The sequence below is a fragment of the Brachyhypopomus gauderio genome, chromosome 14, assembly GCF_052324685.1.
Source record: "Brachyhypopomus gauderio isolate BG-103 chromosome 14, BGAUD_0.2, whole genome shotgun sequence".
Lineage (NCBI taxonomy): Eukaryota > Metazoa > Chordata > Actinopteri > Gymnotiformes > Hypopomidae > Brachyhypopomus > Brachyhypopomus gauderio.
In genome coordinates, this window is record NC_135224.1 from 8,645,642 (window position 1) to 8,671,683 (window position 26,042).

At 40.6% G+C, this 26,042-nt stretch overlaps 1 protein-coding gene across 4 annotated transcripts; it reads right to left on the reverse strand.

The window, feature by feature from the left end:
- Window positions 1-446: 446 nt before the first annotated feature.
- Window positions 447-26,041, reverse strand: znf638 (zinc finger protein 638). 4 transcript variants are annotated; one of them, XM_076972381.1, is made up of 25 exons: window positions 25,884-26,041; window positions 23,622-24,419; window positions 10,670-12,197; window positions 9,662-9,723; window positions 9,536-9,574; window positions 9,041-9,450; window positions 8,715-8,926; window positions 8,409-8,564; window positions 8,087-8,185; window positions 7,903-7,978; window positions 7,741-7,778; window positions 7,483-7,617; window positions 7,214-7,345; window positions 6,934-6,975; window positions 6,696-6,833; window positions 5,658-5,786; window positions 5,525-5,550; window positions 3,874-5,413; window positions 3,714-3,779; window positions 2,621-3,625; window positions 2,187-2,490; window positions 1,746-2,030; window positions 1,383-1,505; window positions 901-1,022; window positions 447-685 (listed from the first exon to the last, which is right to left on the reverse strand). In XM_076972381.1, exons 2-25 carry the CDS (start codon window positions 23,741-23,743, stop codon window positions 611-613), a joined length of 6,864 nt encoding a protein of 2,287 aa, XP_076828496.1. In that variant the 5' UTR covers window positions 23,744-24,419; window positions 25,884-26,041; the 3' UTR covers window positions 447-610. The 4 variants fall into 4 exon arrangements, with proteins under 4 accessions (XP_076828496.1, XP_076828497.1, XP_076828498.1 ...); XM_076972382.1 differs by lacking the exons at window positions 23,622-24,419; window positions 25,884-26,041 and adding exons at window positions 14,791-14,878; window positions 15,326-15,453; XM_076972383.1 differs by lacking the exons at window positions 23,622-24,419; window positions 25,884-26,041 and adding an exon at window positions 15,326-15,471.
- Window position 26,042: the final 1 nt, after the last annotated feature.

Here is a 26,042-nt window from a genome sequence, read left to right on the forward strand (position 1 = left end):
ACTACTAACCTACAGGAATGTCATTACCTAGTATTTTGCCAAAAACAGCTAACAAGCAACAAGGAGACTGGAATTTACCAGAATCTGAGGCAAAATTAATTAAATTCTAGGATGTTCCAAGAGTCTATCAGCTCAAAAGATTCTGGCAATTCACCTCTGACATCCGGCAACAAGGCATTTGTCTATTCCATTGTCTGTAAACCCTAGAGATGGTTGTGCATGAATATCCCAGATCAGCAGTCAGAAATACTGAGGCTGAACACACAAATCTGATGTCATCTCAAAATTAAATAATTTGAATGTGCCTGTGATCTAAACAAAATAAAAACGTTAATTTGTTGTGTCGTTTCACTGATTTATCTTCTCGTTTTTGCTATGCAGACATTCAAGTTGTCATGTAATTTCTCTGAACATTTGCATCTGCCACAGAAGTGCGTGACAAAGAATTGAATTGAAAATCTTTATTTGTATGGAGCTCATCTGAATCAATATACTTGTAAATTTTGAAAGTGGATTAATTACCTTAGAAAACCCACAATCTTTTACAGCTAAATAGTATTGGACCCATTTATTATTATTTATACAAAATCAAAAGATTAATAATATCTGTTTAATCTGATGCACAATTACTGGATGCTCTCGGAGTTGAGCTGCCACTTTGAGACTTCAGCTTCTCATAGAACTTCTGTGAGATGAAAACGAACACACACACACACACACAAAACATTTAATATTCAAAACATTACTGGATTCCATACAATAACATCAGATAAATAATCTTTCAGACCTGCATTGGTAAGTATTGCACAAGTGCACTATTATAGTGAAATGATGAATCAAACCAGCCAAAAACACCCCATGAACCCATGTTAAAATACCAGCCAACAAACTGATGTGTACCTGCATGTTCTCATAATGTCGTAAACTGCTACAGTGGATTTTCTTTGCAGTCTCCTCACTGCCATAAAACAGACAGCAGAGCTTGCAATAGAAACCTGTCTTGGGCACCACAAAGTCCAGACCTGTGGACAGAGGGTACAAAACAAATAAAATCAGCTTGAATGTTGTGCAACAATCCAAAATTCAAATGAAAAACAGAAAATGGGAATCTGATGTAGGCTTAGGCAGTAAATATTCAGCCTTCGGTGTTATTTGACAATTCTAAAAAATAAATGGTTAAATTTAGAAAAAAAAATCCTCACATTTCTGTCCCACATCTGTCAAGCTTTCATTTACATTTTATAACGGCTCACCACACTGAACATTTTGAATAGTGCATTATGATTTTAGTGCAACGAAGTTTCAGGCCTAACATTAGTGGCACCTAGCATTGTTTATATTATAATAGGCTTAAATAAAGCCATCTTTAATTAACCTCTTACCAATCGGGTTTTGTGGACTAAAGGGGGGAAGAGAGAAGTCATTATTTATGGAGGACTCTGATCGAGGTCTCTTGGACTCTGGCTCCTGCATCTCCTCAGACTCTAGCCTCTGTTTGGACTCCTCTGGAACAGAGAATGAGCAAAACAAACTACAATTCAATATCCCGATTCAGTTAAGATCTCCTTTGGTAATTTTGAATTCAACTGGTTTACTGAAACAGTTATGAAACACACGCGCGTTAAGAAGCAAGCAGATGCATGACGTTCAACTGAAGTTTAGCTGTGTTTGTGGAAAGAGCAAAAACAACCCCCCCCCCCCCACCCCCAAGCTGAGGTTGTCAATTTAGTTTAGTTCTCATTCACCTTTAATTGCCACTCGCTTTTCTGTTGTAGGCGAGTTAGCCCTAGTCTCCTTGCAGACGACCTCATTTTCCTGCAGGACGACACCGGGCTTCTCCCTTGTCGCAGATGGACCAATCGTCAAGTCCATTTTCAGATTCTGCAACTCCGATTCGACATCTGTGTCTACTGGCTCTGTGACTGAGGAGGGTGGAGAGACTGAAGCTGGAGCCTCCACTGTGGGCATCTCTGGGGTTTCTTCTAGCTTGTTACCAAAACTCCCCTTCTTTCCTCGGGTGGATTTCCTCACTACAGATAGCCATAGCATGCAAAAGCAGGGAGCACAGTGAGAAACCACATTCTGATGTACAAAGCAGTTTCTTTTTCACAGCGTCATTAACATGCTCAACCTTGTATCAGGTTACTTGAATAAAGATCAAAAGAATCTTTTGGGGTAGCACTCACCTGAGCCCTTCAAAGCCCGCTTTTTAAGCCTGCTATCCTTCCTGGCAACAGATGCCACTGCCTTCTGAACTTCCCGATCTTCCTCAACTTCCTCATCTTCGGCCCCCACTTCGTCTACGGTCACAAAGTTCATCCGGCGCAGCTCCTCCATCTCACAGGCTTCCTCGTCTAGGCCAGACGATCCCATTGGCTCCTCTGGCTTGGCTGGGGTTTCAACTTCAAAACCGCTTTGCTTGCATTTGTCCAGCTCCTTCTCATCCATCTCCTCATCATCACCTCTCGCCTCATCCAGTGTAACGAGAGTCTGAGGAAATCAGCAGAGAGCAGCTAGCGTGAGGAAGACCAGGTGGGCACAGAACGGGCCAACAGAATGGTCATGTGACTAATGACAAATGAACAAGACGCAAATAAATAAAATAATTTAAAACACTGACCTCAGGGTTGAAAGAATCCTCTTCATAATCATCCTCAACAATCTCATCCAGAGTTACCAGGCCCTGAAGTTCTTTTTCCAGCTGTTCCTCCTCAGCATCACCTTCATCACCTCCCACCTCATCAACAGTCAGAAGTGCTTCCGGGTCTTCACCAGCCTGCCGCTTCAGCAGCTCCTCCTCTTCTGCTTCATCAGGGAAATCCTCCTCTTCCTCACTGACCTCATCAAGGGTCTCCAGTGCTCCTTTGGAATGAAGGTCTGGGAGCAAGGACAATTTTACTTTTTCTTCATCTTTGTTCTCCATCTGATGGACTCCAGAGAGTGAACTGTCAGACTGGTTATCTGCGGCTATGTCCGATTCTTCTATTTTAGAGGTCAAAAGGGGGTCATTATTTAATACAGGGCAAGATGGCTTGACCTGGTTTGACTCGGGCAACTTATTCTCAGCGTTCTCCTTTTTGATGAGACAAAGGTCTTCAGTGTCTCTCTGAACATTGCCTTCCTTGTTTTTGTCCTCAGTTGGGGAAGCTTCTGCAGTTGATTTATCTGAACACAAACACTCTGGCGTCCTTTCTTCAGCTTCTGTAGGTTCTCCCTCTTGCGAGCCATCTGATGTAGCAGCATCAGCTTCAGCCTTTGGAGATTCTTCCGCTTTCACCTTTTCAAGTTCTTTCATCTCTGTGACTGGCTTAGCGTGTGCAGGCTCCTTCACAACACTTCTTTGAGCTTCCAGCTCTGCTGCTGCTGCCGATCTGGTTCTACGAGACACGGTTCCAGACACGGACTTCTGCTTTGATCGGACAGCAGATGCTGAGCATGAAGAGGATTTAGATTTAGGTGTGCTAGTGGGGGCTTTTAGGTCATCCTGGGCTTCTGTAAGACTGGATGGGGGCTCGGAGCTGGAAGGAGAGTGCTCATCTGCCTCATCACCAACCTCGTCAACTGTAACAAACTCATCCAGGTTGAAGGGGAAGGGCTCCTCCTCCATTTCTTCTTCTTCTTTAACCTGACACGGACAAAACGATTAGTGAGCAATAAAGCAGTATCTCAGGACTACACGGGGCATGGGTAACACTCAGTAATTTAAAACGTACCTTTTCCGTTTTCCTCGTTTTTGAGCGACTCCTTGAGGATCTTAAGCTTCTGCTGGTGCTACGGCTCTGTGTAGAAACAAAAAGATCATTTAATTGAAACCGCAGAATTCCTGTAGTGGAAATTTCAACTCCCTGAAGGCATACATTCGATCATTCTTACCCTGCAGCCGTCCTCCTCACTTTCCTTCGACCTCTTCGAGACTGGACTACCATCCAGTTTGGTCTTCCTCGACCCAGCAGCAGAACAACTTGACGAGCCTCCATGTTTTACAGCAGCAAGCCCATCTTCTGCACCACCTTTGCCTTTGTGTCTGTGAAATGATTCCCCCTCTGCTGATTCTGTGTCACCATGCTGGCTTCTAGATCCAGAGCTGTGAGGTTTCTTTCCCTTTTCAAGCTGAGCCTTTTGGTTGTCACTATGAACTGCTTTCTTGGCTGGCTGTAAATTATCTGACACAGTGGGTTTCTTTGACAAAGAGCTTGACAAAGACCTGCCCACAACTTTCTCCGTTGCATTTTTCTCTGTCTCCGTCTTCTGCTTGGCTTCTTCCTCTGCACGTCTCAAAGAGGACTGCAAACGGCACTGATGCACTGCTGCTTCCAGAGCCTTCAAAATCTCTTGTGTAACAGGCGGAAAGTCCAGAGTCACATCGTCAACCTGAACAGGTGCTGGCTGAGGCTGGACTTCATCAGATAGCTGACTTTGGTCAGATGCTGGGAGAGTGATCTCAATTTGATCTGGTGCAGTCACCTTCACGTCATCGTCAGGTGGAACCTCATTCTCAGGAATAGTATCCCGTGGCTCTGAATCACCCTGTGTGTCATGATCAGATATCTCCATGGGAGCATTCTGAGCCTCCAACACTTCAGAGGTTCCCATGGTGATCTTTGCATCGTCATTGCTGCCAACAAGCACAGTTTGCACTACCGACGGTGACTCAATCAAGTGCTCCAGTCCGTTTTCGGATTCATCCTGTTCCACAGACATGCTGCCAGCTTTTGTATCAGCTATGTCCTGTGGGAGTTCCAGGATGTTAAGAGACAATTCTTCATCATGCCCAGATGTTTTATGGGATGCTTCGTCTGTATGCTCAGGTGTATCGGTGGATGCATTTTCAGTACAGTCAGTTGTGTTCATAGACGTCACTTCTTCAGATGCTACTTGGGGTAAAACACTGACTTCTGACTCTGACTCCTGGGTCTCCATCACAGTTGGAGATGTTTTTCCTTCTTGGGTGCCAATCTGGGCTTCAGTGTCTGTGGTACTTTTAAATGCATTTGTTGCAGTAACAGAAACATCAATTTTGGATTCACTGCTTTCAGGCGAAGCAGTTTCAATAGCAGAGTGGGCCAATTTAATGTCGCTGATTTCTTGAGGCGTTTCAGAGGACGCAACGTCCATTACTGTATCACATTCAGAATGCTTCAACACTGCTGCTGTTTCAGAATTAAGTGTTTCTTTAGAAGTAATGTTGTCCGTCTCGATCTTTGCTTCACTTTCAGTTGTATCCGTCAAAGGATTATTCTCCGTCTTCACAGTGACTACCTCTGCAGCAGTGGAAGCAGGTGCAACTTTGATTGAGCCTGATGTAAGAGGGGGAGCTGCAGTGGTAGGCGTATTAGTAGACTTGGGAGTATGAGCCTTTGTAGATTTAGCTTTAGGCTGTACTTTAACGGCGACTTTGGCAGCTGGTTTAGTCCTGATGGTAAAGTGGCAAGAAGGGTTGTTAGAGGGGAGGCCAAGCGAGTAAGCAAAATAATGCATCCTTGATAACCCACAATAGCAACAGTGAACATATGGACTCACTTACCCTTTAGCATCAGGTTTCTTTTTCACCTGTAATAAAATGACAAATCAAATACAACTTGCATAATTTATTAATACTGTGCAACCATTTCCAAAACCATTCTAACAGCAAGATTAAATATTTAAGCAAACAATACCTGATCCGTAGCCTTGGGTAATTTTGCGAGCTTGAAAATGAGGGAATTATTCTGTACAATACATGGGAACTTGAGGAAGCGACTGTGCACCGCTCGGGCAATAGCAGTAGTTTCCATTTCAAAAATAACCTGAAGTTGAAGCAAAGAAAGAATCATGTTGAAATATATACAAGTACACATGTACACATATGAGTTGTCTGAGAATGGCAAACATTGGTGTCGTTGGGGGGCGGGGGTGGTGAGGGGGATTCCTATATCCAAGGAATTATGAACCATTGAAATTCAAATTTCAATGCATTGTGAATAAACCAATGGCGTAGGTTACTTAAATATTAGTTATTAGCTGAGAACAAAGGATTCATAGTTATCTAGCACATTTTATTATTTACAAACATCTTGTGTTCTTTTAATTAATTTGATCAAAAGTAACTTAGCAAATGTAATGTTACTAATTGGGGCTAAGCTTGCAAGTGAAAATGCCTAGAGACAGGCCACAATACCTGCAGAAAGCCTGTAAAAACTGCAAAAAGCAACAATTATAGCATATGAATGCCAACGTGTTTATTTAACATTGTTGTCCATCCAAAACGTAGTTAATGCCACCACAAGCTTTAGTCGGTTAAAAAACGTATTCTGGGTGCCTCTGGCTGAAAAAGGTACTGCATAACTCCATGGAAATATTTAGTATATTCAGTTTGGTGGAATTTTTGGAAGCAGCATTTTTGTGGCAACAAAAGGAAAAATGAAAACTTCATATTTCTTAAATGTAAAAAATAGGTTATGGTTTACAAATTCTGTTTTCGGGAGGATTCATTGGTGCACAGTTCACAGCACCCACTGAAAACCAAACCAAATACTTACAAATTCACCAATAAAATATAGCTAGTCATGCTATAGGTTAACATCAAACAGCATCTACATTTACCACCACAACCTGTGGGAAATACAATCAATGGGGTTGCCAGTAATTTTAGCAGGGTGGTCACAACCCCCATCCCCCTCAACCCAACCTTGTACAACATTGTATTGCACTCTTACCCTGTTGTTGAGGGGCAGAACCTGCTTATAAGTACCAAAGCGTTTGATGAGCTTCTGAACTTCAGTGATTGCTCCAAGCCCTTTGGGCACATTCCCTACGATGAGGAGGCGTTCAGGCAGGGCTGCGAGTTCCTGGGTCTGTGGAACAGCAGACAATAATGATGGGTGTGCATGCACAGATGAACAGTCCCATCTTCCCCACTCATCATTGGTCAGTTTCTGACCACCTCTTACTCACAGGCAACTTGTCCATTCCCATCAGAACTCTGAATATTGATTCCTGGGGGACGCAAGAGAAAAACAAAAATTGCTCATTTTAAACCCACAGTAATTGCATAAATGTGTTCCTCATTGGCTATGGTACATTTAAGCACACTTTTTCACCGTTCAGGTGACATTTCCCATACACTCTTCTCTAGAAAGATCTAGATTTGCCATGCTCTTAAGTGACACAAAAACAGAGCACTAGATGAACCCATGTGTAAGACGGTCAAGTGCAGCTCTGAACATATACTCACTGTATAATTAAGGTCAATAGGTTGGGTCATCATTGTGATTGTTATCTCCTTATCTTGCAGTTTGGCTGGAGTCGTGGCGTAAGCTTTAACCAGTGCCTCTGCGGCTTCTGTGTCACGCATCTCCAAGTATGCCTGGTACAAAACAGATCAATTATTTGGGAAATTCTTTTCAGCAATGTGTTCTGAACATCCAGTTTGCAAAGTCCACACAAGTTCATCTTCAGTACTGTACATGTATGCACTTGTGAAGGCTTGAATGACATCGTTACCTTCTGCTGAGTGACAGCTATGAGAGGTGGTGAAATACAGCCATGGGGATTGGCAAGATTTGACAGATCATCTTCAGAGACACCTGCTTCTGGAAGGCCAGTTATCTCAACAATATTTCTCTTCCAGGGAATCTCCTGTGGATACAAGAAATGTGAACAGTTTACAACATTGTTAAACCAGGATATAAGGACATGAGGCTAATCACACCATTATCAAGATTCAAAATGATATTCAAAAGAGAATGTGACATTTCATACCTTTTTTATAATCTTGCTCTTAAGAACTGAAGGCTCTCCTACATAAAAGAAAGTACTACAATTACTACCTTCTCGTTCTGCCACACCCAAAAAAAAAAACCCCCCACACACACAGATATATATGGTTTCATACTAATTAGACAAGTTAGACCTCACGCGGACCTTTTATGGAAGTCTTGGTCTTGGCAGTCTGTTTCACTTTAGTTGATTTCGTTGATTCGGTTGGTGTCTGTGGTGACTAACACACACACACACACACACACACACACACACACACACTTAAGTAACAGGACATCGTTTAGTTTATATTTATATGAGCCATCAGTGTCTGCTGCGACAACCATACCTTCTCCATACTAATGTCAATAAGCTTGCCACGCAGTCTCAAGGTTTTACAGTTGACCAAAACTTTGGCATCCTCTTCTCTCTCCATACACACAGACGCCTGTCAGTTTATAAATATTAAATATAAAACTTTGTGTTGTGATTGCTTAGACAAAAGTAGTGCAACATTATTTCCAAGAGCCTCAACTTCAATTCAAGAGTGAATTAAGAATTCACAATAAGCAAAGCTGATTAACAGATAAGTAAGCTTAAAAGTCTGATACAAATCATGTATTAATCACTGACTAAATGAGATGTACACTGCAAGAAATTAAAATTCACACCTCTCCAATGGCTTTAAGAAGGATGGAAGTGTAAATCTTTCCATATGGTTTAAGAACACTGGTTATCTCCTCATAGGTTGTCCCATGTGGAATGTTTCTCAATCTTAGTAAGCAGGAAGTCCCAGGACCAGCTGTTGCTTTTTTAGGTTTCCCATTCTACACACACACACACACACACACACACACACACACACACAATAATCTGAGGCTTCTGTCTACGCACATGAAACCACCAAGACAATCAGTCATTCTTCCAGAAGCATTAACATAAATCCTGAACATGCACACAAATGCACCATCGACTACCTTAGAAGTGGACTTGGTGGCAGATGAGCTGCTGGTCTTGGAGGATTCACTTCTTTTAGAGGGTGGAGAGGAAGAGCGCTTTGTACTGCTGCTACCCTTCACCGTCGAGGAGGAAGTGCTCCTCTTTTTGGCCAGCTCAGCAAGCAGTGCTGGGGCCAGTGACTCTACCACAGCCTTCAGAGAACTACTGCTGGTCACCGAGGACAGTTGAGCTGTAGGAAATACACGGGCAACTTGCAACTTTTTTTTAGAGACAGTAAATTCAGGAGGGGGGAAAATCCCAGACAAAATTTTTCAAAATATCAAGTTTTGCGTATTCATCTTACCCGAGGACTCGAGAAGTTTTTTAGCTAGTCTCTCACTACTGCTTTGGCGCTGCTGGCGAGGGGGAGGGCTGTTACGTCGCGGGGGAGGGCTGCTACGACGCGGGCTCGCTCTACGAGAGCTGCGCACAGGAGACCGCCTGCCGCTGTAGGCCGGGGACCTCGAACGGTGCCCTGGAGGGCTGCGAGACCGCCGTCGGAACGAGGGCGAAGCGGCACGGGTCTTCCTCAGGGGGGACGAGGACCTGCTTCGAGTGCGGGAGCGCCGGTACCGACGAGGACTTCGTGACCTCGAGCGGGAACGTTGGCGGCGACTGGATGACACATGGTGTCGCTTGGGGCTAGGAGTCCTGGAGTAGGAATGTGAACGGGTGTGACGTTTCGGACTACGGCGTTCCAACTTTGGCTCAGTCCTGTAAAAAGATGCATTATTGATTAACTAAATCAAAAGGAATGTGGTGTTGCAACATTACAGTGATATTGTATCATCAAACTTACCTGGTAACAGGGATCGCCTCAACACTCCAATCAGGATATCTGCAAAAATACGCTTTTTGCAATTAGTAGTCATCACCTTTAAAAAGGTGAATCAAAATAACTGAGTAAATAGAAATCTTAGCTCACTGTTTTCTTAAACGCCTGCAATTCTCAATGTGAAGGTTTGTGTTCTGATGTTCAATCCAATCCTGTCACCCAATTAAAAAAAAAAATTAATAATAATAAAAAAAAAACACCCAAACATTTAACATTTTGTTTCAGATTGCAACCTATGCATTCCTATGTTTTAGCAATTGTTAAATAAAGGACTGTGGGAGAAGGTGGCAGATACAAAATTCTGCTCAATTAAATTTTTCAGAATGCATAAAAAGAACCTGCAATGTAGAAGATAACTAAGAATTTGTCTAAAAAACCTTTAAACTCCGAAACGCAATTCACATGCTGTTTTATATAAAAGAGAGAAAAAAAAAACAAGAGTGAATGAATTTGATGTTTAAAATAGTCCTTATGGTTAGGCTAGATCTTAAATGTAAAAAAAAAAAAAAAATCCAGATCCATAAAGAAAATGATTCAGCTTATATATAAAAAAATTCAAAAAGGTCCAAACTGAGGCTTCTTCTGACAGGCTGTCTCCTTCGTTGTTCATGTTCCGTGTTGTTCAGTCCACATCTGAAGGCTTGGGTTAGCCACAGCAGCACTCATTTCAGTGGGTGTATTAGGTCTCCATGAAACATGTCTGTAGCCTTTTCTCCAACAAGAACCCAAATGAAATAACGAATGGCTGAGAAAATCCCAGGAAGTCTTCAGTTTCTTCTTTACTTTAAGCAGTCTTGTGTACAGCACAGTTTCTCCTAAGACTTGCGCATATTGTGGACTATAATTTTGGTACCATTTCACTAAATCAAACACTTCAGTTGAATTATCAAAAAGCATAAACAAGCAATTCAACTTAATTACTTTACATGAATTATTTTTTCATTTTATTTCATACGTTTCATTATTACAGTTTAAGTTCATTGTGAGGCAACATGCCCAAAAACAACGACTCCGTCCATACAATCCATAGGAATGTAGACAGTAAATTTAATAGCAACGTTTCATAATCGAAACGCTATGGTAGGGGAATACACTCACCTTAATCTGGACACATTCTATGTTACACAGAGAGCATGTATGGGGAAAGATTCTTGGAGTGGCAGCCGAGTAATCATTCATCATGGTGGGAGTCGGCAGCCTCTTCGATGATGGGACACTCATTGGAGGTGGAGGAAACGCAGGAGGCCAGGAGAGCTTTGGACCCCCAGAGACCATGGTAGCCATCTGACCCAAGTTACCGAGAAGTGCCGGGATCTGTGGAGGTCGGCTGATGGATGACGATATCGGCGTGGATGTAGGCAGTCTTCCTGGAATTGTCTTGACACCTTGCATCTCCAAGGACTGAGAAGTAGATCGAGGGTCCATTGCTTGAGTTTGCTGAAGTTTTGTGAGCATAACTGAAGCTTGAGAAGGAACCGTGGCAGACGTCTTTTGCTGCGAGTGCTTCACCATGTCGACGGCCTGGAAGGGCGACCTGGAGACTTCCCTCCCATAGTTAGATGACTCTTTATTACGGTGATCACGTGCATAGCTGTCTGGTTTCTCATCAGGGAAACCAAGCTTACTAGAATGTCCATAATCGATGACTTTACTTTGTCTTGTCTCTGAGACCATAAGGTCAGAAGAGGACCTCATATCAGGTTCAGGGACGCTTCTCTTGGCCTTGCGCATACGGATGTCTCGCAAAATGAATGGCAGGTTGTCTGGAGTCAGCTGATCATCAGGATAGTGGCTAAGGAGCTCCAGGTCTTCAATCGAGAGTTGAAAGCTTGCCAAGATGCTGCTGGCACTCTCTGAAGTATAGCGTGTGGGCTGGTGTTCAGCAGGCGGCTGGCTGTCCAAACCACTTGGCCCTCCAAAACCCGAGGACTGGAATAGCTGTGAAGAACTGGATGATTGACCTAAACTTTGAGGAGCAAAAAGTTTACTCGGGGCCTGGAAACAAGTCCAGTCCACATCGTCAGATCTTCCCGGAACGCTAGTTGGTGCGTAACCACCAGCTCCTGAAGAAAGCACCTCATCTCTGATGTCTTTCCTCACGCGGGGATCGGCTGCCTTTGGCTGCTGGAGCATTTGGGTGAGCAGGCGAACCTCCTCACGCGCTTCACGAATGTTCATATCTATAGTAGCATCAAGGGCCTGGGACACCTGTGACTGACGCTGTCCCAGCGGAAAAGTCATCTGCTGGTTCACCATCATGGCCCCACGAGAACCAGATATCGAGTCAGAACCAAGACGAGCTCCCCCCAGGTCCAGACCAGACTGTGACCCAAGACTGTACTGCCCGCTTACAACAGATCTCTGGCCACTCGAAAATGGTCCCCCACGGGCATTATACATTGGATGGGACATGGTAACCTTGAGTAGGTTCAGCAAGGTCAGGGCAGGTGGAGCAATAAGTGGGGGGGTTACGTTTCTGGCAGATATCGCATTCAGCTGGTGAAGTGCCAGCTGAGCCTTTATCTGGGCCAACTGGAGGGAGGCAGGATCAAAAAGAGGTGGACTCCCAGTGGTGGTCAGGCAATTCCTAACGAGAGGCACACAATTTTCCAAGAACAACGCAAAGCTGAAAAAGTTGAGGGGAAAAACAAACAGGATTATTGGCTTGCCGTCATGATGTCCAAACAGACTAACGGCAGAAAGATTTTTATTCCCCCACCACTGTCACACACATTTAAAGTTCCTCCCTCTACTGCATCCCACTAGTGTTGATTTTTCACCGAAGGGGAAAAACTTTAAGCAAACAAATTACAGAACATTTAACACTGTTTAAGGGATAGAAATAACCTCATAAGCTGCATGCATGGTGGGGAAACACAAAAACAATCAGTTCATTTAGCCTCAAATAGTAAGTTAACAGAACAAAATTATTCTGTTAGCATACAACTTAAGGTTTAGTGAAGTTTTAAAGGCAGAAAGGTTCCTTTTATGTAAAAACACCTTGGCCTAATTGTTTTGTAGGTCTTCCCCCCCCCCCCCCCCCCCCCCCAAAGTCAGGTGTAAGTGAGGTCAATCAAATGAGCTACACTGTTTAAATCCTTAGAACAGGCTGATAGCCACATATACAAATCAATAAAGGGAAAGGGAGCAAGGACAAGGAAGCAAATAGGTTATTAAAATCACTACAGAAACATCCTTACAAACCAGCAGCGCCGACAGTTACCCAGCTTGTCAAAAACCAAACAAACAAAAAAAGAAAACTTTGTAAAGTAAAAGGTCAATAAAGCTAATTAGATCTTATTAAAACGAATAAAATGGTAAACTAAACGCCACCCAGGAGAGCAATAAGTGGACATGAAACAAAATAACCATATAATTTTGTCATAGCCCTATACAAAATATCAGAATTTCCATTCCAAAATCTAAAATCAACTGGTAAGAGAATAGGGCCACGTTTAATAAAAATTTAAACACAGTAAATGTGTCTTTACATGACCCAATATACCCAATGCTGCCAGAGAATCACACTAATTACACATTGCCTAAATGCAACTCTGCGTGCAACTCTGAAGCAATCATACCACCTTGTACAACTTCTACAATCAGCCATTAAAACTGCTACATATCCAGACTTAAATTAATGATTAAAATTAATTTCAGCTGCATTACAAAGGACACACACAGCACCTTTGATAATGGTCTGGTATGGAAGAACAGCAGCTGCACCACAAAGATTGTTGTTCCAAAACATGTAATCGTGTAAAAAAAGAATTAAATCCATACACTAGATGTCTTTGCTACGTGTGACACTTTACACTGGCAACCACCCATTTACTACCTACCTCAAACAATTCAACTATCCTGTCAGTCTCCCATAGTATTTTGCCCCAATCAACTTTTAACTTGCTCAGTCTTGAACCTGGGTTAGCTCTTAGCACTACAAACGTATTCTACAAGTTTATCTAAAGTGAAACAGGTTTCCATCACCACTTCATTGATTGTTCCCTCTCCTGTTAAATCAAAGACAACAACATCCCAGGTCTCTTGGCTCTCTAAATAATACTACAAACCCAAGAGAGCAATTGCCCTTATAATAATCCTCTGAAGCACAGCCTGACACCACAGACTTCTCAGACACTTATGCTGAATACTTAACTATTCAGCATAGCAAGCATTTGGCAAGGTAAATTAAACCATGGTGGTTTCTGAAGTACTATTTTTGGTTATTAGAAATATTTTCCAGCAAATATATTGAGCAAAAATACAAAAACGTAGTTTAGGTTACAAACAAACAAAACAAAACCATTTCATAAAAAAGTGCAATCAACAACCACAGCACCAATAGTCCTCTCCCTCATTTTTATGTATCGAGGACAACATACTGCATCTGAAATATGGGTGTTCTGTGTCTAACACAATCACATGAAATGCAAAGGATCTTTATATGACAAATATTTGTTCAATAAAAGCAAAGGATTCATTCACATATGTTTGAGCCTGCATCTTACAGCAGAAAACATGTTACTAGATGCTAAGTTAGAATCATTTAAAGCAGACATGCCCATCTCAGGTCAGAGATTTAAACTCTGCAGGGCAGAAGCCTTTTCAACAGTGATTTATCTTCCTGAAAAATAATACCTTATTATACATTTTTTGCATGCTGAATGCAAATATTTTAAAAATTTCTCCATCACCCATATTTTTGTTGTTGTTGTTCCAGTACACTCCTATCAATATGTATTTGTATGGAAGAGTTACTAAGTGGATCCCCTCCAAGATAGTAGGCTACTGCTGACAAATAAATAAATTTAGACAATAATCATGCAATGTACATTTTAGAAATACGTGTAATAACAGCCTCATTTACATACAGGCAATATATAATATAAAATGTACACGCTGAAAACATAGGTGATGGATGCATTTTTAAAATATTTGAATTAAGCACTACAGCTGGCTCACCTACTTTAACTGGGAGGCACAAACATTTTTTTAATCTAGCTAGACAAACCAATAAGGGCCGCTTTCACGAACACGGGCCGAGTCTGGTCCGTTTGGATTAAACTGCACAGTCACTGGTAAATCACCATTGGAAATTCGTACTTATTTCAGGTCTACGATTAATCTAGGCATTACAAACTGGTTTAAAGTGACTAAAAACGTTCATGTCGCGAACAACCTGTCAACGTTTAGTGCGGGTAAAGCGGACAGAAAATTACCCAGTTTCATTAGTCATGACGAGTGCCAGTCAGGAAGCGCTGGCCAGGCGACGTTAGCCTAGCTAGCTGCGTTGCTTGGAGAAACAAACTGCAATCGACATGAAATAACGCATTTTGTATTGCAAGTACCACCTGCAGTTTTCGAAAAAATAATCACAATGCGAAATGTTATGGATTTGTGAATTAGTTTTTGGTATTTTGTCGCCAATGTGGAATATTACCTCGCTAGCTAATAGTTAGCAAGATAAACATTTGGCGACCGTCCAGTCTATTGCAAACTGGAGAACCCGAAATATTAATACATCTATACCACGCTAACCAAATGCTGGTATTTGTCAACATGGCAGCGGTATGTACACAACCCATATGTAAACACAAATATGGGTTTTGCAGATGTGTAGGCCTCCGATTGGGCCTACTGGACGACTACCACGTCAAGACAGTCATTCGGGTTTTTTTTTTACTTTGGTAAAGAATATCTCGGAATTGGAGGCTTGTTTACAAAATTGTGCTCTGGCTAGCATAAAAAACATACCTCGTGTTTAATACCTAAGTTGATATGGTGGAACAAATCCCGTTTTAAGTCACTTCATATTCACGTTCTCCGTCGCTGCTCTTTGCCCAGACTTCCCTCAACGCGCCGCCCTTGCGCATCACTTTTTATATGGCTCCACAGACCTGATCAAACGATATCGGAACCACGCGAAGATTCAGTCTAACTAATTGAGTGTGTGTATATATACGGTCTCTGTTTTATACGTTTAAAAACTATAAAGTTCTCGCTTTTTTTAAAACAACCCTTCGAAGAAGGACGTTTTTAAAGATAAATGGGCGGTTGTGATACAGGTATTAGAAGCGAACGTGTGTTAGCAGGTTATGACATTGCTACGTCTGAAAATGTCCACACGGTGTCAGAGTTTTCTTTTTAATAACTACGATCATGTCCTAATTCTGGTTTTAATTTTCTCCCAAGATAAACGAAGGTCGAGAAGTGCAGGTTTTGTTGATCACATTTCAGTAGAAACATATTTACACTACAACAGGTTCTGATTCACTAGTGTAGGGTCCTGGACATCTCTGACCCACCTCTGGTTCTAGACATCTACAGTGCTACAAAGCTCAGCTCCCAATGTACTCCAGTACACCTTATGTAGTTAATCCAGGACTTCAGTAATTTCTGATTACAGAGAGGTGTTAAAACTAAGGTTCTGCTGTGTTGGATCTCCCTGAGCAGAATTTACTAGTGAATGAGGTGAATATTTATATTAAATCTTACAGCAGAATTCAAAGTACAAAAATACTGAAACTGAATTACAATGTTCTCAGGTTGCCATGTACTAATACAAAGTTACATTTCAGTGAAATGCATAGTTGAAAGTGTATAACACATTTTTCATGGGTTTCATCAAACTGGTGTCATGTTGCAATTACTGCCGTTAAAGTGTGAAAGGCACACGGCTGTCTTAGATAAGCAGTTCCTGTGTGGCATCTATTATATACAGTTTGGTGAACTACAGTACTGTACAAAAGTCTTAATTATATATTTTTATTCAACTTCCATAATACTGTGTGTAGGTCTATTGCAATTTAGATGTTGGAGACATGATACTGTGGACCAATCAGCATAAATGGGGTTAACTTAAAATAGTCATAGAGGTGTGAGTGCATACATATTTTGGTATCTATTAGTTATGGTCTGGTCTAAGTTTATCTCTGATAATGTCACGTCTCAGAGAAGTAACTTGAGTTGTGTCAGTCAAGTAGATTAAGAACTAAATTGTAGCCAAAGCCTTCTGGCTCCATTACAAAACTGTAACCCCCTCTTAACCCCTTCTTGACATCAACATTTCTCATTCATTGGCTAACCTCAAAAAGGTTCTGTACATAGCACCAATGTTTCTGGCTTCTAAAGAAAAAGTGAAATGAGAAAATTGTGACTGTAAAATTATTTTTACATTTGACTTTATCTGAGCATTAGAAATGACGGTGGTCAAATATTCTTTAATATTCTTCAACAGGTGTTGTCCCTGGGCATGAAAAGATTCAGGGCTCAAGTCTGCAGTGGAGCATTTTTGACTGACTGTAAATTTTAATAAGCTTGAAAAATCATTCAGGGCTGGCATTGAAACATTAGGGGGTTAAGCCCGCTCCTAACGACACCACTGTTCTACATTATAGTTTAGAGGAAATGCTAGAAAGCAGGAAGAGGTCACAAAATGTCATAGATTCATCAGCTCTAAGTAGGTATATTAGTGTGCTGAACATTAAGCCAACTGCCAACCCCCTCCCTCTCCCTCTTCCCTGTCCCATATCACCATGACACCAGGCTTCATGTTTCAAGTGAGGCTCAGTTCAGTTACATGGACAGACTGGGTTATGTGGTTGAGGACAAAGAATGCTAGTCTGATAATAAATCATTTGGATCTGATTCATATTTGTACATCATGTCTCTTTTTCCCTTATTGCTCATTCATACACATACTTGTGAGGTTAGCTGAACTGTATGAACAAGTGTTTCATTTGTTTTCACATAAAATTCACTCTTATGCACAATAAAAAGGGAGATACATGTCTACTCATTCACATCCACATTCCCAATCGCTGTTCTGTCTTAACCTCCCTTGAGTGTTATTCTCAATACAAGTTTATTTGCCAACCCCGCACTGGACATCAGACAACAAGTACAAGTTATCTAAATCCACTAATCTCAGTTCCAGTAATGGATGACACTCTTAATGTGAGTGTAATGTTACCAATTAATCTCTAAGAGCAAGATGGACTGTGCTGATTTTAGAACACGTGTGATTTTCTATGATGAAATATGATTTGCATTTAAAATATTCATAGCCATAGAGCTTCCACAGAGAGATAGTTCACTAGTGCTCCAATCCACTCCTAGTATTCACATAAACAATTCAAGTTCTAGCCCCCATCTCACAATCTCTTGTATTATTGTTTTATCTGTTTTTTTTATTCATCTCCTTCTCGGCACATATTGTACTAGTTATAAGTGAACTGTCATGGTGCATATCCAATCTAGGTTCCTGGAAGCAGTTATCAGCAAACAGCAGGTAAGACCCCTTGAGGAAGAGAGGGCTAACCACAATGCAAACGTATGCATAGAGAAAAGTATTTTTCATATGTGTGGAGTGATCACTCAAGCTGTTCTTTTGTCCCCCCCACCCTCCCCTAAACATTTGTTCATCAGTAATCGCCAACACAGGCTCTCACGGTGCACATGGTGCCATTTATGTCCATCTGGCAGCCTGCACACAGCACCAAATGTTAGGGGCCTCCGTGGACCTGTTGAATAGAGAGCAAATTGGACATAATGAAAACAAACACACTCCAGGGCCTCATGGGAAGGCGTATCACTCAGCACTCATCATGTGAGCCTCTCTACAACCCCCCACTGATGAGCTCATCAGATATTCAACTCAAGCACTCAAGCAGTTTGCATGCCTGCATCAAAGTCTTATTATATCCTCCTTATTAAAGCTAATGGTCTCACACAATATAAGTCCTAGATTATCTGGTAATGGCCTATTACTTAGACACCTTACCATTGTAGAAATAGAGATAAAATGATTTGGAATATAACATTCAGAGGCATGCTAGTTTTATAAAATAAATATGGAGTTAAAACTACATATTTCATCATTTGGTCTCAAGCGATCCATCCCACACACTTGGTTTGTCTATGTTTCCACAGCATGCGCTTCCCGTGGTTATGAGTTTTGATGAAGATCTCCTTTGGCTGAGCTGTTGTCTGAGGTTTGATCACTCCTCTCCCTTCTTTAAGAGGCTACACTCTTTTTATTTCAGTACACATACATCCACTACTTTCCTTATTGCACATCCTTGGTTTCAAAATGTGTCAGTGACACATTTACTTCTAGTAGTGTCTATAAAATATGCCTTCTTTCCTCTGAGCTTTATGTAAAGCTATATTATAGCAGTCCTTAACTCTCTCATTCCTCTGTTTTTACATACGATTGGCACAGGACAACCTATACAAAGCCACCACTCGACTTATTTCAGTGTGAAGTCAAAATAATAATTAAAGTCAACACATTTGTTACAACTGACCTAGAAGTTTTTCTAGGTTTTCTTCAAACAGTATCAAACAGAATTAGCAAAATATCCAAAATAAATTCAACTTACAATATGAATAGCATAGAAACCACCCAGATTTTTTCAGCTATATTGCTAAGAGTAATTTAAAGCTTCTAGGTCCTGATCGCTATGAAAATGTTATTTTTGTGGTTTTGGTGCAGATCTGAATATCTTCAAAATAAATCTATTTTTTGTAAGTACAGCTCTAAAATAACACTTCTGTGATCCTTTATTTCACAAGTAGAGCTAAAAAATACAGTGTTTTTTTCTGACCACCATATTAACCAAGAATTTGGCATATTGGTTTATAATTAGTTAATTCATTCAACCTCTAAACCTGCTTAATCCAGTTCAGGGTGGTGGGGGTGCTGGGGCCTGTCCTGGCAACACAGGGCAGGAACCAACCCCAGATAAGGCGTCAATCCATCACAGGTCACATGCGCACACATGAGTCCATAAACACATACTAAAACACATGCGAGCCTTCTGCAATGAGAATTCATAAATTATAGGATCCAGATATAGATATCTGAGGTTACTGTGCTGGTTGCAAAGTGTCAAGGACACACAGGACATATGTTTGACAAACACATGCTGATCACTCTGAGACTCTATAGAAACTTAAGACCGTTAGAAAAAATAATAGATACTGTATATTAGTATCTGTGATGCTGAAATATCTAAACTTTTGTTTTACTGAGTGTAGTTTAAGTGAATTTAAGATAAACATTTTAGCTATGTTAGAAGAAAATGCTTTATTACTGGGAAATATGCCTTTGAAAATCACCACCTGCTATTGTTGGAGATGGTTATGGATTTGTTTCTCAGAGGGTGTGACTTAGTTGTCATCATTAATTGACAGAGTGAGTTCCAAATAACACATTTAACACACACTTTTCCTGGTGGATAAATTGAATATAGATGTTTAATTGTCTTTATGACATTTTTTTTGTGTTTCAGTATGCACTATTTGTATCAATGTATCATATTTTCTTTATGTAAATGTGGTGATATGTAATGACAGCACTGCAACTGATCTTAAACTGAAATACCATACAAATAAAGAGAACATTATTTTAACTGTTGTGTAGTGATTGCTACACATTTTCATTTTTTATTACAAAAATAATTTTTATTAATCTAGTAATGAATATTGCAAAGCCTGTGTTGATTCAGAATGTAACATGGATGACTCAAAGGTGGATTAGTTTAGATTAGTTTGATATCACATTGTAATATATCTGGAGTGTGAAGCGGGCACTATATTAAGACAAGAAAAACCATCAGCTGACAGCTAAGATCGTGGCAGAATGAAAAGATTATATGAGGAAGATGAATATGGTACATGAGCACTCGCACATACCTCACACACAAACACACACAATGGCTACAAACACACAGACACCGAGGGGAAGCTTGAAAGAAGACATAATCCCATGTTATTTACTATAGACACTGCTATAGACAAAATCCTAGAGTAAAATGAAGCCTGCAGCATGAAACCACTGCCATCTCAGTCTTTTAAAAGTTTTTTATAGAAAGTCACAGGATATTTTTATATCTGGTATTCAGATGATGTCATTAGTAATTAGTGAATTTCTGTGGAAAACATGAACACGAAACCTTGATTCCTTTCTTTCTTTCTTTTGTTCAGTGCTATATTATGCATGATCACTTGGCACAGATTTTAGTATGTGGAGGTCACACATTCAGGCTGATTCTAAAAGTCCAAGCATCTCCCCTTGCGACATACCTCCTGACTTTACTTTATGAGCACAACTGTGTGGCCTATGCCACACGTTTATTGAGTTTTACAGTTAGTTGTTTGAAACTAATACCCTCTCACCACATAGGTGTATTCTGAGGAGAAGCAGAATGAAAATATGGAAGTAAGTGAGGAATACATCAAACAGAATTAGTATGTCCTTGATTGTCATGATTCAGCAAATAATTTAGCAGTAATCCAATAGTAATTATATAGTTCTGACAGCATATCATGTCATGTCCCTTACAAATTGGGTTTTTGGGTCACTCGGCCCCAGCAGTGTGGTGGGTGGGGATGGAATGGAATGGGAAGGACAAATGGACAAATAACAAACGAATGAGTGTGATGGTGGTAGTGGAATTTAAGAGAATGTCAAAGTGGACATTAATCTGCTCCACTAAACCAGAGTCCTACACAGCCATTGTAAGTAAATGTCAAATGCCAGTGCACATAAGTACACTTCAGTTTTAACATCATAATGGATGAAATTATTTCACTCCAAATGTTTTGGGGAAATCATATGATGGTTGCAACTAGGCCTGTGTTGAAAAAATCGATTTTCCGATTCAGAATCGATTCGCACATGATGATCTGATTATCGATTCGTACGTCCAAAGATCGATTTTTTAGTGAACTTTTACCCCCGCCTCGTCACTGAATTCACGCAGGCGTGCTCGGTCTAACTAACTGTAAAACAACATGGCGACGGACAGTGACGGTAACGACGATAGTCAAATCGGCAATCTAAAAACAGAAGGACAGTTTATCCAGTGTCAGTGACTATTTACATTTAGTCCATGTCACTGACAGTTTACCCAGTGTTTTTACAGTTTAAAAAAGTTAAAAATGCTCTTGTAACGTTGGGCGCAAGGCGATGGACGAGACAGAATCCTTTGCACTTTCCAAATCGTTACGTTTATTACATTTACCGAAGCGCAGACAGCGCACATAAAACACGTTTACATAGAACATGTGTGACTCAAACAACGACGAGCACAGGACGCTGCGCGAACGCACATTAAATGGACAAACCACACAAACCCCACGTGATGACGAGACGAGCCACAGGTGAGGATTATCACAAGACACACCCGCACCCGCGGAGATACGCCCAACAGGGAGGGGTCGGGGACCGTAACGTGACAGTTCCGTTATTATATTCTTACTTTAAAGAAAAATACACGTTTACATTTTATACTTTCAGTTTATTAAGTGTGAGCACTTTTAAAATAAAAATGCATTTGGTAGCAACAGCTTTTGGGTGACTTCTTAATTATTTCAATCATAATAATAATGCACTGGTTAGTGTCCCAGTAGGAGTCCACTGTTGCAGATATAGACACCTCAAAGATGTCCTCTGTTTATTGTCCTGGATTACCTTTCTTGAAGGTAGATTTATGATTACCCTTTTCACCAGTCTTCCAGCCATCAGTAACTACCAACTACCAGTAACTATTTGCTGATTAATATTGATATAATACTAGTTTTAACATGTTGCTTCTGTACATAGTCAGGAAACAGCTCAAATAAATACATTTTTAATAACACTAAACCCCGAATTGGATCGAATCGGATCGAATCGATTAAATCGGATTAAATCGAAATAAATCGATTCTTAATCTTCAGAATCGGAATCGGATCGATTCTTGGAATTTGAATCGATACCCAGCCCTAGTTGCAACCTATTTTTAATAGTAACTTTGTAAACCTGTTCATCTGTGCCACTAGTTACACCTGGAATTACCATATTTACCACACCAAGCAAGTCAAAATAACAGTTAAGAGAATATTATATTTACCAACATTGTTAAAAGCTATAGGCTTAGTTGACAGCCAAGGCATGATCAAAGTGTTATCTCATGTAAAGTGTTATCTCATGTAAAGTAAAGTGTTATCTCATGTAATCTTATCACTGTCTAAGGAGGATGGCACCGCTTGTTCAAAAAGTGGTGGCTGCTCACCACGACAGCAGAACAGAGCCTTTGTTAGGCAGAAATGAAGGCACGTGGGAGCAAAAGTGATGGAGGGTATGAACAACAAAGCCTTTGATCCTTTGATTTTACTTCACAGAGGAGCAGGGGTCGCACCAGTGTGTTACTGGGACTGCTATGGACACACTGTCCTGTTTCAACTTAACATACGTTCTACTTGAATGTGATTCAGCATTATTAAAATTAGATAAATAACTGATAACAGATAAATAATCATCAGAACTGAAGCTGGAGGTTTTCATTTACGCATATATTAAATGTGTGTAGGCTATAGCACAGAAACTTCTAGTACTTTTAATTTTTGATATTGCTGAGAGAGAAATTATATGATATGGGGGAGAGGACCCTGAATGTAAAGAGAAATTAGTAGCATGTAATGAGAAATCACAGCCACAGCTATGATTCTGTTGATTAAGAGGTGTATTCTAAGAACCCTGACAGCTGTGCTGAAAGGACTTGTGCGCGCTGAGCTCTGCACACAGGGACTGTGAAGAAGCTGAGAACCAGCAGCTCTCAGTGTCGCAACATTTCCCAGCAGCCGTGTTAATCCTCCAGAGTGAACTTGCAGTAGACAAGACCTGTCCTGCTTCTCCTGATTGATAACAGCATGGCACATAAAGCAAAGCCTGATTATGGTGCTAATCGTGTCTTGTTTTGAAGAAACACACAGGTCAGGTTAGACCGAGACTGAAACACTGGGTGTTTAGCTGCACACTTGAAGGTGTGCTGAGACGTGGAACTTTTCATGAAAAACTGACTCTGAACTATGCTACAGTTTCACAGCACAACTGAGAGACACACAGATAACGTTCTTAGTTTTTAACTCACTCATGTTTAAGTTGGTTTAATATTGCAGGTGGAAGCTGCCCTTTTATGTTAATTGACGACCAATTTCAGTTACGTTAACCCAATCAAAAAACGTTATATATCAAAATTAGAATTGTCTTACTGTTTCTTACCTATTGTAGGCATCAGGTCTGGCTACAAGTGCCAGGGTGTTGATTTGTTTGTTTGTGCTGTTACTGATGATAGTGTTCGACACGCCATCCTTGGTGTTATACTTCTTATTGCCTTTTAACATTTCTTCTGTCCTGGGGCGTCTGTGGGGCGTCGGGCAAAATGGGTCACTGTAGCCACCTGTTCCCTTTTTCTTGGTCTCAAAAAAGGTTCATGTGAAGGCTCTAAAAATCTGAAGACACCAAACAGCTCCCAAGATCGGACAACTAGAACCTTTCAAAAAGGACGGCTGTATGATTAACAAAACCATAAAAAGCTGAGAATGGAAAAGAGTGAGAATTCAGCGTCTGTCAGAGAAGCAATTTATTCCAATCGGGGAAAAAAGTGAACTGATGGTTGTCCTGGTGATTTTACCAAGGATATGTAATGCAGTCATCAATTTGCACCTGCTGGGGAGAAGAGGTATTGATGTGGGGAGACAACTAGGGAGTAAAATTTCCCTTCAAAGAAGAAAAGTGGAAATCTATAAATCTGATAACTGAATTAATGATCCAAAAACTGCTTCTTTCAGATATATTCTGTACAGCATTTGTGCATAGATTCTAAGTGGTCACTTCCTCCTCCTAATCTGGAAAAAACTGTTTGAGGATCCCATTGCAGAAAATAGTTTTGTAGAATTTATTTTCCCACCAGTAATCCGCATGTCTGTTGGAGCAGTAGGAGTCCTGGCAGCATATCCAGCACATGTAGCCCCAGTCCCCGAGAGCAGTGAACTGATAGAACAGTCACATGCCTAATGTCTGCAGGGTGAAGGCAGAGAAAAGCGAGCGAGAAAGAGAGAGAGAGAGAGAGAGAGAGAGAGGGGGAGGGAGAGAGGGACATCTTAGTAGACTAGAAGTTGAAAGTGAGAAGACAAGGCGACATGCATGATACATGATGGAAAATAGCAAAAGTAAGTGCTCACTTCCTGCACCCTCTGTTATAGTTGCTCTTTGCTTTCTGTTTTTGCTACATTGCTGGATTCTCAGCTGTAGTATGACAGTGATAGGGACACACTCGTTTTCTATTTTGGCTGCACTGACAGCATGGCTGTAGCCAGTTATGAGGTCACCAATGTCTAGAATTCTGTAATTATTTAGAGTTTAAAAAAATGAAGTTAAATACAACTGGACATATGCAGTGTCTGCTGTGTATGAGATATGGTCGGAGTGTACAGTGAGGAAAATAAGTATTTGAACACCCCGTGACTTTGCAAGTTCTCCTACTTAGAAATCATGGAGGGGACTGAAATTTTCATCTTAGGTGATCTGGTGCATCTTAGGTGCTTGGATGCTCATCACTGTGAGAGACATAATCTAAAAACAATGCAGAAATCACAATGTATGATTTTTTAAATGATTTATTTGTGATTTAAGCCAGCAGTTTCAGGCCACTGGCATTCTACACATGCGTTGACACTTGCTTCAGTTTTCTTAGCTGGTGAACACTTTAATAATTTTAGGAGGTATTCCGATAATTTAGGACAAAATAAACTTTTGTTTGAACACAGGGCAAATATTACACATAATTAGGCTTATGTGCCTCGATAGACTAATGGCCTATGTAAACATATTGCTCAATATCGTCAATTGGCTTACGTGGGATTTACTTTTACACTTACTCATACACATACATCCCATAATTATTCACTTAAAATATACAATACGGATGATGAATGTCATAAGAGTTGGATAACTTTGGTACAATATTTTAGATTTATTATGGTTTCCATGTCCATAAAAATCATGATGTTCTCTCCTTTTTATACTGCTTGTCTATTTATTTTTCTATTTATTGTACATTTATGGACACTTATTATATTCTTTTGTTTTGAGCTGTGACAATGTGTGTGAGATGTGTGATTAATATAGGATTGATTTATCTTTTACTGACTTACATTTACTATCAACAGCAGAAATAAAAAACCTCTGTGGATCAGAGGTAAATAAACTAGATATTCTTTTCTTCGGCGTGAGAAATCGGATGTGTGGCGTGTGAAGACAGTCAAATGCGTGTGTCTCATGCTCAATGCGTGAGAGTTGGCAACCCTGCGTTAAATGTCTGGGTTGTGGGGCCATAAAAACAATTTGTAGGTTTCTGAAAGACTGCTATATGTTAGACATTAATATAGATAGCTGCTATATATGTTAGACACTTTACAACCTATTGTACACCTGACGTTGTACTGTTGTGTCAAAAGACTGTTATTGTATTCACTAACTTACCTTCATGTTGTAGTGCTCGGTTAAAATGAAGTTTTAAGTGACTCCTAAGTTCAGTGGTCGATGGTGGCTTAAAATGCTCTATTGAGCAAAACGGGCAGTGATATTTGTTGCAACATATGCTACATCGTTCATACATCGGCACGAACTAAAACATGCATC

Excerpts from the sequence above, each read along its gene's own strand:
- znf638 (XM_076972381.1), bottom strand. The coding sequence starts at position 23,743 with ATGTTAAAAGGCAATAAGAAGTATAACACCAAGGATGGCGTGTCGAAC. Across the intron at positions 7,779-7,902 it reads GACCAAGACTTCCATAAAAG|GAGAGCCTTCAGTTCTTAAG; the intron begins GTCCGCGTGAGG and ends TCTTTTATGTAG. Across the intron at positions 6,976-7,213 it reads CTATTGACCTTAATTATACA|GAATCAATATTCAGAGTTCT; the intron begins GTGAGTATATGT and ends TGCGTCCCCCAG.